General features: G+C 35.6%; 1 protein-coding gene across 7 annotated transcripts in view; it reads left to right on the forward strand.

Moving 5' to 3' along the window:
• The window catches only part of KDM6A (lysine demethylase 6A), a 211,797-nt gene that overhangs the window by 135,633 nt on the left and 62,919 nt on the right, over positions 1-13,245 (forward strand). For 4 of the 7 annotated variants that reach the window (XR_005559737.1, XR_005559740.1, XM_039368138.1 and 1 more), the window contains 8 exons: positions 59-185; positions 2,540-2,638; positions 4,116-4,335; positions 4,878-5,012; positions 5,453-5,602; positions 6,108-6,206; positions 7,036-7,140; positions 8,084-8,479. Coding sequence is in view for 3 of the 7 variants with exons in the window: in XM_039368138.1 (XP_039224072.1) it covers positions 59-185; positions 2,540-2,638; positions 4,116-4,335; positions 4,878-5,012; positions 5,453-5,602; positions 6,108-6,206; positions 7,036-7,140; positions 8,084-8,479 (1,331 nt within the window). In the remaining 4 variants the exon portion in view is untranslated. The remainder of the gene's footprint in view (positions 1-58; positions 186-2,539; positions 2,639-4,115; positions 4,336-4,877; positions 5,013-5,452; positions 5,603-6,107; positions 6,207-7,035; positions 7,141-8,083; positions 8,480-13,245) is intronic. The other 3 variants (XR_005559741.1, XR_005559742.1, XM_039368170.1) reach the window with 1 other exon arrangement.

Genomic DNA, 13,245 nt, shown 5'->3' on the forward strand with positions numbered 1-13,245 from the left:
TCTGGTTCATTATAAAACATAAACACTAAATAATATATATATATGTTTCTTTTCTTAGGCTGGATGCATCATACAGTGGATCAATTAGGAGATAAAGCCACCAAGGAAAACTATGCTATTCAGTGTCTCCAAAAGTCTCTAGAGGCAGATCCAAACTCTGGCCAATCCTGGTATTTCCTTGGAAGGTAAGAATGAATTATGATAACAAAGTTTATGGTTCAGCAAATATATAGGTAAAAGAAGCAAATGCCTGATTTATATAATAGAGTAATGTTATTTTATACAATTAGTATATTTTATAGAATTACTCCTTGAAGCATGGTGGTTCAATGGCTTAAAAGATGCCAGAGAAGGTCTATGCTCTGGCTGTTCAAGTCCTACCACCGCTGATGGCATGAGCTTGCCTCAGCTCTTGCCAACCTAGCAATTCAGAAGCATGTAAATGCAGTAGATTAATAGGTCCCACTTCAAAATGTTCTGTGTTTTGTCATGTGCTCTGCATTGCGACATGATGTCCTGCCGGCCATGCAGAAATGTCTTCAGACAGTGCTGGCTCAATGGCTCAAAGAAACAGATAAGTCCATCCCCTAAAATAAGCTATGACTAGTGGAGTAAAACTCACAGGGACACCACAATTGGTTAATTAATGGTAATTGAGTCCAGAGAATCTGTTGCTAAGCAATGCAATAGTAAAGTGTGGCATCATGTGACTGCGTAGACCTACAGCGGTAATTTTATTTGTGGCTGTTAGGTGAATCCCATGCAGTCACAGTGTTCCACAATCACATTATCCCCATTTGTGACCTCCTATCAAGTCCCCCATTGATTTTGTTTGTTGGAAGCCAGCAGTGAAGGTTGCAAATGGTGGTCATGTGACTGCAGGACTCTGCAACTGTCGTAACTGCAAGCCAGTTGCTATGAATTGTGATCATGTGACCACGGGGATGCTGCAAAAGCTGCAACTTTGAGGACCAGTTGTAAATCTCCTCATTCAAGACTGTCATAACTTTGAACAGTTACTGAAGACATGGTTGTTAACCAAGCCTATCTGTGGTTTGAAGACAATTATTTTGTAGAAAAATGTTCAATACTGATAATTTTTTGTAATAAGCCTCTAATTGTTCAGAATAACTATAGAGATGAACTCATTAGCAAAACTACATGTGGCTACTTAGAGATAAGTTTATGTGATCTTTTTTTAAAATTTGTCTCAAGTACTGTTCTTTTGCTATTTGATCTACTGTCATCCTTTAAATTTGTGAAACTTCCAAATTTTAAGTCAAATAATGGCAATTATACAGTCGTGGCAATTCATACTCAAGACTTGCTAAGCCTCTTGTTCTTGTATATTAATTAGGCGGCAAAAATAAGAAAGAACTGATTTATATTTTGAATTTCTTCTTCCAGCTTATTTGTCACTTTGAATAGTGAATGATAAAACAAATATTCTGGAATCCTCCAGATATTTTCAAAACAAACCCTTTACTATCATAGCTTGTTATGTTCAGAAGCAAGGGATAGCTGATTCTTATTTGATGACTATAAAATAGTTCAGTAAAGAGTCTGTTTTCTTCAATTTTTCATTGCTAGTTTCTGACAGTCTTCCTGTGCCTATGTAGAGATAGTCCTCGACGTACGACCTTTCCTTTAACAATGTCTGAAGTTACCACAATCCTAAAACAAAACAACATATTGCAATGGCCCCATGGTCATGTGACTGGGATTCAGGGGCTTGGCAACCATCATGCATCTATGGCTATTGTAGTATCTGGGACTGCCAGTTGCGACCTTCCCAGCCAGCTTCCAACAAGCAGATTCATTGGGAAATCCATTAGGAAGGTTGTAGGTGGGGGTCACATGATGTATTAATGACATCAGCAAAAAATAATAAAATTGGATGTGATGCCTCTCCACTTAATGAGCTGTAATGACAACTCAATGAAGAATTTTCCAGTCTCTATTGGAGTTACAAATCAAGGACTATCAGTCTTGCTGTATTAAGTGCAAATTAATCTGTCATTTTATTATTTTATTTGCTTAATAGTCTGCAAAATGTATGAAAATACTCCTGATGGTTTATATTCTATTCCTATTTTAATGATTAATTGTATTCTAAAATAAGATCACTGAATTCTATATTTTAAATTAATTTTGTGTAGCCTTAGTTATGAGGTCTGGAACTAATTTCTTCAATTTAGTTTAGGGGAATAGAAATAAAAGACAGATTTTCCACATAAAATATTGGTTGTTTTCAGTTCATATTTTGTTCTAAACTGATTCTCCATTTATTATGTAATATTGGCAATTATTATAAGTAGATAACTTATGAATGACGCATGCAATTGCCATTTGTATTTCATAGAAATTTTTTGATGGTTGCAAGTTTCTGGTAAAATTGATTCTGATGAAATTGATAAGATAAATTGAACCAGATAGCAAATTGTAAGAATACATGAATTGTAATTAATCCATGCAATATTAAAAGCAAACAATTATAAAATCAGCCTCTCTATTTGTTTTTATCCATCTTTTCTTTCAGGTGCTATTCAAGTATTGGGAAAGTTCAGGATGCCTTTATTTCTTATAGGCAATCTATTGATAAATCAGAAGCAAGTGCAGACACATGGTGTTCTATAGGGTAAGAGATTATGAGAGAAGCACCTGAAGGGAGGACAAGAAGCAATAGATGGAAACTAATCAAAGAAAGAAGCAACCTAGAACTAAGGAGAAATTTCCTGACAGTTAGAACAATTAATCAGTGGAAGTTATGAATGCTCCAATACTGGAAGTTTTTAAGAAGAGACCGGACAACCATTTGTCTGAAATGGTATAGGGTAGTGATGGCGAACCTATGGCATGTGTAACAGAGGCAGCACTCAGAGCCCTCCCTGTGGGCATGCATGCTATTGCCCCAGCCCCGCCTCCCCCTGCAGCCCCCTTCTCACTATCAGCCCCCTCAGAGGAGAGTCACCTCTGAGCGTGGTCCGCGCGGAGCAGCACAGCCAAGGACATGGCAGCAGGGACAAGACTCTGCCCTCATGCCATGTCACGCGCAGTTGATGCTGTGGGGTGCGGGCGGAGGGTGTGGCTGACATGGCACTGCTGGCCCGCCTGGGTGATCTGCGGTGGGCTGTGGAGGTGGTGGGTGGCCCTGCAGGTGGGCGGGGGAACAGAGCGGGCAGGAATGGGGCGGGGGCGGTTTTTGGGCACTCGGTCTCACTGATAAAGGGTTTTCTGCCTGAGCAGGGGATTGGACTCGAAGACCTCCAAGGTTCCTTCCAAATTATTATTATTATTATTTAATGTAACAAAATTTAATATAATTCAGCAAGATGGTTTTTAATAGATGTTTTATCATATAAGTATCTTAGAATAGTTTTTATGAAATATAAAGTTATTAGAATGTCTTATGCTAGATATACTTCACATCTAAGATATATATATTCTCAAAGTTAATGTTAAGGCTAACTTGTAGGCAAAATTTACTGAGTACTGTACAATATAACTTCTTGTTTAAAAAGATGCTTGAAGTACTTCCAAACGTTCCATTATAGTAAATTGAGGTTTGATAGCTTTATTGTTCTAGAGCAGACATGTCAAACACAAGGCCCGGGGGCTGAATGCGGCCCGCGAAGTGGTTTCATGTGGCCCGTGAAGCCATCCTGGAAACAGTGAGGGAACGGCCCCCGCTGCCTTGGCCCTGGCCCAAGCCAGCCAGGAGCCAATGTACAATTTTGTGGTGGCCATCTTGGCACTTGCCCCAGTGAACGATGCCTTGGCACTTGCCCCGGTCCCATCCCCTTCTGACAGAAACCCTCAGATCTGTCCCACTCCTACCCAGGCCCCCCATAGGCACCCTTAACGCGAATGATGTAGAACTGGCCACGTCCACCCAGTAGGCTATACCCAGTCCATCCACACCCACCCATTAGGCTGCACCCACTCTGGCCACACACACCCCAGGGCAACCGCAATGCTGATGTGGCCCTCAGTGAAATTGAGTTTGACACCCCTGTTCTAGAGAATTATGTTTATCACTTCTTTAAGTACAAGTTGAGACAAATGATGAAACTTTGGATATTATTTTATTTAGAATTGAGTATTTGTCTTTTTAGTGTGCTGTACCAACAACAGAATCAGCCTATGGATGCATTACAGGCCTATATCTGTGCTGTACAATTGGACCATGGCCATGCTGCAGCCTGGATGGATCTTGGCACCCTCTATGAATCCTGCAATCAGTCTCAGGATGCCATTAAATGCTACTTAAATGCAACCAGAAGCAAAAACTGTAGTAATACCTCTGCACTTGCAGCACGAATAAAGTATTTACAGGTAAAAACATGGTCTTAAAATAGGGATCTATTTAGCAATAACATTGAGTTAGAAAGGAGGAGGAAAATAAGGATACAGACATATTATATGTGATTGTTTCATGAGCTTCACAGTCTGTTTCCATATGCATTCAGGACATGCCATAGCTTGCAGTTTCATTTGATTTTTCATTTTAAGTGGTTCTCTATTCTTAAGTATTCTTTTTTGTATCTTGATATAATTTATGCATATTTTGTGTTGTCTACATTTTAAGTTATCATAGCATTTAGTAAGAGTATACACACACTATCTTTTGCTCTTGGTAGCAACTTCAGAACCAAAGGATGAATGAGACCACTGAAATCAGAGCTCAGTTTTGTTCCAATTCTCACAAAGGTTTATATCTGGTTACCCTCTTTATCCTTAGCATTTCTCTGAAGTCCCAGATTTAAAATTGATCCTTTCTAAGACATAATAGAGTACAGAATTTAGGAAAATTTCATGGACTTGATCTTACTAAATTAGGCTTGTGTTAAATTCACTTTTTACATAATTTTTCCTAGGCTCAGTTGTGTAACCTTCCACAAGGTAGTCTACAGAATAAAACTAAATTACTTCCTAGTATTGAGGAGGCATGGAGCCTACCAATCCCCGCAGAGCTTACCTCCAGGCAGGGTGCCATGAACACAACACAGCAGGTGAGAAGTTGGGTTATGTTCTGCAGGTGCCCAGCTTTTTAAGGGTTCTTTTCAATCAATCATTCGTAGTAGTCAAAATTATTTTGCTGTAGCACAGAGTTAGTTTTCACTGGTAATAAGACTTAATAGCAGAGGGAGATTAAGAAACCTCCCTGTCATAGAAGAAATATGGGGGTACCATTTTAGAACCTTTGTGGATTTCATAATTATCACGAAGATATCATCCCACATAGAATTTGCAGCAGTTTTTTGTCTATCTGTTTTGAAAACAAACTCATGAAAGGTACACACTACTTCTTTGATACTATGAAATTGATTTTTAGTAAATAAGTTCAGAGTAAATTCACAGCCCTTTTTAAAATGTACAGCTGGTAAAAGATATTATTCAAGGAACAATTTAAAACGAATAGAACCATATTTTCTCTCCCTCTGATTCCTAGGCTTGTAAACCTCATCAAAATACTGAACCTGTACTAGGCCTCAGTCAGACACCTATTTCACAGCAGTTGCCACTACACATGATTCCTTCTAGCCATGTAGATGACCTATCCAGTCCAGCCAAGAGGAAAAGACCATCTAGTCCAACCAAGGTATATATACTCATATAAGAGCCCCACTTAGTTTCAAGAATCAGCCCTTCAGAAGAATTAGGCCAATTACCAAGATAGGTCTTTATAATAGTTATAATATTCACAACTGTGACATTGGTGTAAGAGTAGTTCACCATTACAATAGCTATAATAGTACATAGCAGAAGGTATGAAAAGGGCCGTGCCATTTTTTTCTATCATCTTTGCTTGTATTTAGAATGCTGAATCATCACATGGATGGTATCGCAGAAACTAAAATGAATTTTGGTGAACTTTGAAATATATATCATTTGGTTTTATTTAATTATTCATCATAATTGGTTGTTCTTGTTGTTTTTGCATTATCTCACATTATTCTATTAACTAATATGTTATTGTATTTAGCAGTATTTTACTGTTTCTTTAAGAATCGATTTGTAGTGAGCACCATTGAGACAATTTGAATTTTAGATACTCTACTACCAGTACTCTTATTATTGTTGTTATTGTTATTAATTGTTTTTAGAACACTTTAGAGACTTGGAGCAGTGGCCATACAGTGTCACATCCTCCTCCGGTACAGCAACAAATACATTCTTGGTGCTTGACACCACAGAAATTACAGGTGAAGAGTTTTGTGTGTTTGTTTTTTTACTTAATACCATATACTATAAAATCAGCATGTTCACATCTTTCCTCGTGACTTAACTATTTTTTTTCTGATGTATTTGCCTTTTTAGTGTATGTATGTGTGGATGTGCTTGTATTAATAAATGTTTTTGTATTTATGTATTTGTTTTCCTCTTCTGAGACATTTAAATTAAATCATAAAATTATTACTATTAGTTTTTCTACACATTGTGCATATTACTTGAAAGCACTATATTTGTATGAAAACACATTGTATTGTTATGACAAACATGTCACAAAATAGTCATTTCATATAGTGCTTTTGCTCTGAGAATACTTTTTTGTGGGGTATAATTTTGATACCCTACAAAATAACTGAAATACTCAAAAGTTATTCTTGGTATACTGAATCAAAAAAATGGACAGCTCTGGTCTTTTAACTGGCTAAATGCCTTTTTTAAACCAGGATTTTTTTCTCTCAAAGTAAGGGGATTGACAGAAAAAAAGAACTGTAGAGATAGATGTAAAGCCATCAATGTTTATTGTTATATATAGTGTACAGTGTGGAATTCTCTGTGAAACATCATGAATTTTGCAAAGACTTAATGTCAGCATCTGTCATCAAAATTAACAACTTTGTTATTATATAAACTGTCTCGTCATAAGGAATTCCATTTGGAACTGTCCTGATTTGAGTAGTTTTTACTTTGTTATTGCATAACTGAAAAAGTTAAAACTTTAAAAAGATGGTTTTAAAAGGAAAGTAAATAAGGAGATATATTAGTCATATTGTGATAAGAGATATATTTTTATTTCTTTTTCAGCACTTGGAACAGCTGCGTGCAAATAGAAATAGTTTAAATCCAGCACAGAAGCTTATGCTGGAACAGCTGGAGAGTCAGTTTGTCTTGATGCAGCAACACCAGCAGGTGCCAGCAAACACATTTACTTTGCAGATTGTCTTATGAAATGAAATTGGTTGGACATTTAAATTCTAGGATTTTAAATATTTATGACTGTCTTAGTCATTCTTGGTCAGTGTTGTAAGTGTGGAAAAAAGGATGGATGAATAAATAGATTAAATATATTAAAAGGAATTCATATAGTGAATTAATATAGACTTATTTTTTCACAGAGGCAATGAAATAATATAGTGCCATTATTTATTCTTCAATTACTGACATGGAAGTAGTACACATTCATAATATGGCATTTATTTTTTGTCATTAATTTTGAACTTAAATAGAGATGCTAAAGAATTTGGTGAAGTAAAACCTCAAAAGTGTTATTTTACTATTCCTGTCTTTATAAGATGACAAGATATCTACCTGAAGCATAGGGTTTTTTTAAATGAACATGCATACTTTTGCATAATAATTTTATCAAAAAAAATATGTCTGGCTTTAACACTGTATTCTTTCAGAAAACCTGGGGTGAACACTTTAAATTGAGCCATACACTGCTCCTGGCTGTATCACTTATTCCTGAATTCTGCTGGATTGTTACTATGTTTTACTGTGCTGCTGCAGCATTTATTTTATTTTTGCCAACATAGCATCATTACTTGACAAGTACATTGTTGTGCATTACAAGTACACAATGAATGAAGAATGTACAAAAATGCAACTTTTGCCTATAAAATATGCCAAAGAGATAACAATTTTTTTTCATTGTTACTGCTCAATTTAATCTTGCTCAGACAGAATGATTGTATAATTTTGCACTGTCTTTTATAGGACATACCTTTATATTCATAAACTTTAGAAGAGCATAGTTTGGGCTTTAATACCTGCTCCACCAAAAATGCTTGAAGAAATTATAACTTGAAATAATTTGCCTATCTTCTTAAACATTTTATTCCCTTTTTGTTAGATGAGGCAGATGGGAGTTGCACAGGTACGATCTACTGGAATTGCTAATGGGCCAACAGCTGACTCATCACTGCCTACAAACTCTGTCTCTGGTCAGCAGCCACAGGTTGCTCTAACCAGAGTGCCTAACATCACACAGCACGGAATCCGTCCAACCTGTCTTGGGCAGCCTATGGCAAATGGACCCTTTCCAGCAGGCTCAGTTCCCTGCAGCACAGCCAGAACGCTGAGTAGTACAGACACTATTTTGATAGGCAATAATCACATAACAGGAAGTGGAAGTAATGGAAACGTGCCTTACCTGCAGCGAAACGCACTCTCTCTACCTCATAACCGCACAAACCTGACCAGCAGCGCAGAGGAGCCGTGGAAAAAACAACTATCTAACTCCACTCAGGTAAATGATATATTGATTTAATTTTTAATAGAAAAATGCTGATACAAAAATATAACTTTATTTTCTATATGTAGTTCAGAAGAATATGAACATCTGAAAATATTAAATAGTTTTTCAAAGTCGTTAATATATGTTACTAAGTACCTTTTAAAATGGAACAGTTTATAGGATGCTTACAGATGTTTAAACAAAGCATGAATCCCATAGCATCTCTATAACAAAATAATTTCCTCAGGGCCTTTCTATATAAATATAGCGGCATTCAAGAACATAATTTTTAGCATAACATTTATTGATAATCAGAACATGAAATATTTGAATCATCAGATGATAATTGTATATACTAATAAACAATTGAGTAAATTCATTGTTTTAGAATTTCTCAGTATTTTTATTCAAGTATTTATATATTTTAAATAATGAAAATTTAAATTTCTAAAAGGAAAAAAAAATCACATAGGAAATGTTTGCCAAGAAAATACAGTAATTTTTTCTTTTTGAAAACTCAAAATAAGATATCAGTTTTCTTATTTACACCTATTAAAACAGAAGTATGTCTTTGAAAAGTAATATGATTTTCTTCTACCAATACAAAATGGGTTTAATCACAAAAGTAATTTATTTGCTATATCAGTTTTCATGGTAGAAACATACTAATGAAATTCTAAGCATAATGAAAAAATTAACCAAAGAATTTAAGGGGATTGATTTGGAAGGATTTTACTTATCATTGAACTTTACTCATGTATGTACTAAATATTGAGCTTTGAATTTGTTTGTCTTAGAGAATTCATAACGATACATTTGGCATTTAATTAACTAACCACATGTCTCTATAGATATAGTTCCAATTGGATATCTGAATGTAAGCAATCAAGACATTCCTTCATTCAGTAGACATGTTATTTCTGTATTGGATATTAGTATATTTCTACCTTGTGATTTTTCTTTTTTCAGTTTCAAGGAAAAACTAGACAACCCATGCCGGGTCATTGTTTCAGAGATATTTCCATACCAGATTCCTCAATGTCTTCAACAATGGTAGAGCTTCTAGTGTACTTGGAAAGTTCTTAAAAATTCAGGGAAATATTCAGAGATGTATTTGGCTTGAAACCAGGCCATATTGAACTTTATAGCACAATCAAACATCACCAGAGAAAATGTTTTATGACATTTTGTATTATGTCAAACTGTTGTTTTATAATTTTTGTCATAAAATATTTTATAAAATTTGCCAAATTTCAATTTCATGGGAGTCACGGGTCCCAGATTTTGGATTCATTCCATATGTTATAGACCATTTAAAATATAAACTGCTTTATGAAAATGTTTGTGTTATGAAGTGTTTTATAAAAGTTGCCAAATTTCATTTCCATGGGACCCATTCTGTAGGTACCTTGGTTCAAAAAATGTTTCTGCCCTGTGGTGCACCATTTTGCCTAGTTAAACAGTACAGGAATCAAATTTTTAATGCTGTGTAGAATACATAAGTAATTTTATGAAGTGAAAGCCATATGTATATGTTTTATATTCAGGTATAGTGTAAAATTTTGATATTTTACTGAGTAAATTGGAAAGAAGTACAGCAAAAGGAAAATTGGTTCCCCCTATATGGGCTTTAATGTAAAATTATATTTGTTTAAGTTGACTGCTTTACAGTATGATGAAAGCAAGGAAAAAAGTTTTAGTTTTTAAGTCAGTTAAATTGAATGGTAAGTTGGAATCTTATTTGCTTTTGACCTAAGTAAATCCTTGCATCTTGAATGTAGCTTGGAGTGATTACAAGAAGGTATTTAATTCCCTGCCACATGATTGGATAATCAAGTGCCTTGAAATAACATGAGTAAGCAGGAACATCAGAAGCTTTGTGTAAAGATCAGTAGCACAATAGAAGAAACAGTTGATGATCAGTGGTGATAGACTGGGAGAGATTAATATCAAGAGAAGAAACTTTCAAGGAGACTCACTATCAACATTGCTGTTCGTCATTGCTCTGAACATGTCAGGTCAAAGCAAAAACATTTTCCAAGCTATTCCACTTCTTTTATATGAAGCTGTATGGAAAAATGCTATCTGAAATATAATCACTGCTTAACACTGTCTGTATATACAGTCAAGATATTGCAGTGGAATTTGGACTGGACAAATGTGTCACCTTTATCACCAATGGGAAAAACAGTGAAAACTGAAGGAATCAAGATGCTCTAGGGAAACAAGAGTCTGGATGAATATGATTACTATAAATACCTGAGCATCCTTCAAGCTCAACATCAAGTACACTAAAATCAAGAAGAACTTTGAAGTGAATGCATCAAGAAAGTGAATAAGATCTTAAAGTCCAAGCTCAGAGAAGGAAATTGAAGACGATAAAGAGGCATTTGATCAGAGATGTACTGAAGCTAGTATACCAGGAAACCTTACTGAGTACTGGAGAGACCAAACTGGCCTATAAGAAAGACCAAATGAAGAATAGAAAAGAGACATGGCAAGGCAAAGTTTTACAAGGCCAATGCGTTAAAAAAATAGCAAGCAAAACAGATAATAGCAATACTTCGCAATAGCTAAGAGCAGGAAAATTGAAGAAAGACAGAGGGATTGGTTCTGGCTGCACAAGACCAAGCCTTAAGAACAGATGCATACAAAGCCAGAATTGAAAAGACAGCAACAGGAAGCAAATATTGCCTCTGCCAAGAAGCTGAAAAAAAACAGTAGATCACTTAGTTATCTGCTGCAAGATCACACAGACTGACTACAAACAATGATCTGACAAAGTATCAACAATGTTGTCTTGGAATATCTGCAAGAAATGCTGTTTGTCTGTAAGCAAGATCTGGTGGGACCACAAAGTAGACAGTAATAGAAAATGAAGAAGCTAAAGTATCCTGGGACTTTAGAATTCAAACAGACAAGCAACTGCCACAAAATACATCACACGTAACTGTTGTCAATAAAAAAAATACCAAAAAGCTGGATAGTAGTCATAGCATTACCTGGAGACAGCAGAATAGAAGAGAAAATCTGGAGAAAATCACAAAATATAAAACCTGCAAATAAAAGTAGAACAACTATGACAAAAGAAAGCAAAGGTAGTGCTAATAGTGATAAATGCCTTGATTCCAATCCCCAAACAACTGGAATCCCACTTGAACACCATCAACATTGACAGAATCACCATCAGTCAATTGCAAAAGGCAACTTTCTTCCTGCAATGATATTTTTAACACCATCAAAGAACAACATCTGCCTATCCTAGGTCCTTGTGAAGGACTCAGTATATGGATAAAAATGCCAAACCTTTTAAACATGTGGTAACTTTACAACAAACCATAATAACAGTTACCAAAATAATTCATTGAAACATGTAAAAATTATCCTATACCAACTAATGAAAAATTGATGAGAAAATAGATTTGAAATAGTAGTTGAAAATAAGCAGGTTAAAATATTGTGGGATTTCTGAATACAAACTGTTAAAGTCTTGGCTTATAACACAGTAGCTATAACTGTGGTTTAAAAGAAGAAAGTATAGATAATTGGCAATAGCAGGGGACAGCAGAATAGAAGACAGAGAATTAGGGAAGGTTACAATGTATTCAGATCTGAAAATCAAAATTGAAAGATTCTAGCATAAATCAGATGTTGTTCAGTGGTTATTGACCCACTGGGTGTCATACTAAAAAATCTTGGAGATCACTTAGAAAATCTGTGCATTGACAAATATTTCATGTGTCAATTGCAAAAGGCCACATTACTTGGATCTGCATACTATACTGATACATTATTACTTCCTAGGTTTTGGGAAGAACTCCTTTTGCCTAAGGCCAATACCAGCTCAAGAACTAGCACCTGTGACTTTATATTATTCTGAACAGATAATTTAAAAAATACTAACTAGATATTTTTTCTAGAGTATTCTATCTGGTTTACCAATAATTTACCAATAGAAGTTATTCCACAATTTATTTGCCTATAACCTCAATTTGCTAACGAATTATGCTCTTATTTGCAGTTATCTAAATGCAGAATCTGCCTAAATGGTGAAGTTGGTACAGCTAGATAATTTTCAATGCATACTGAAATAAAATTACTTTAGGCAAGTGATTACTCTGTGTTTATGCGAGGATATAGTCCCCTCTTTATTACAGTTTAAATCCAGTGCTGTTTTTTTCCTCCTTTCCCACTGTCTGGTGGTCACCTTGCTTTGTGCTTCTCAGTCATTTTGCTAGGTAGTAATGAATTGTTCATATAATCATGTAACTTACATCATTGTCCTCTTTATTACACCTCCTCCCTCTCTGGGGGTCTGAAAGATCAGAAACCACTCCCTTCTGATACAGAATGTTTTTCCTCCCTCTGGACAATAGCAAAATTCCCCTGTTCAGAGCAGCATAAATGGACGGTGTGTAGTTTTTGTCTTCCTCAGTCTTTGTTGCTAAAAGTTTCTCTTTGGCTGCAACAACAAAATTATTGCTTTAACATGAACTTCTGTGTGTAATTATCTAAAGATAGCTGGATTTTAACCTCCAGTAGTTGGGTCTGCTAGAAGCATACCATAAATAGTAGCCTATGTCATGAATCAGGAGTTTGGGCAACTTGTAATTTTTGAGAACATGAATAAATGGCCATTTTCCTTAGTAAAAGAAAAGCCATGGCAAAGAATGAAGGGGTCCCCAACATTTTGGGCACCAGGGACCAGTTCCGTGGAGAGAGATTTTTCTCCAGCATGACGAGTGGAGAATCCACCAATGAGTTAGCTTCATCCTCTG

Source organism: Crotalus tigris, unplaced genomic scaffold (genome assembly GCF_016545835.1).
Source record: "Crotalus tigris isolate CLP2741 ecotype Arizona unplaced genomic scaffold, ASM1654583v1 scf7180000017601.7605149639:7615979, whole genome shotgun sequence".
NCBI classification, from domain to species: domain Eukaryota; kingdom Metazoa; phylum Chordata; class Lepidosauria; order Squamata; family Viperidae; genus Crotalus; species Crotalus tigris.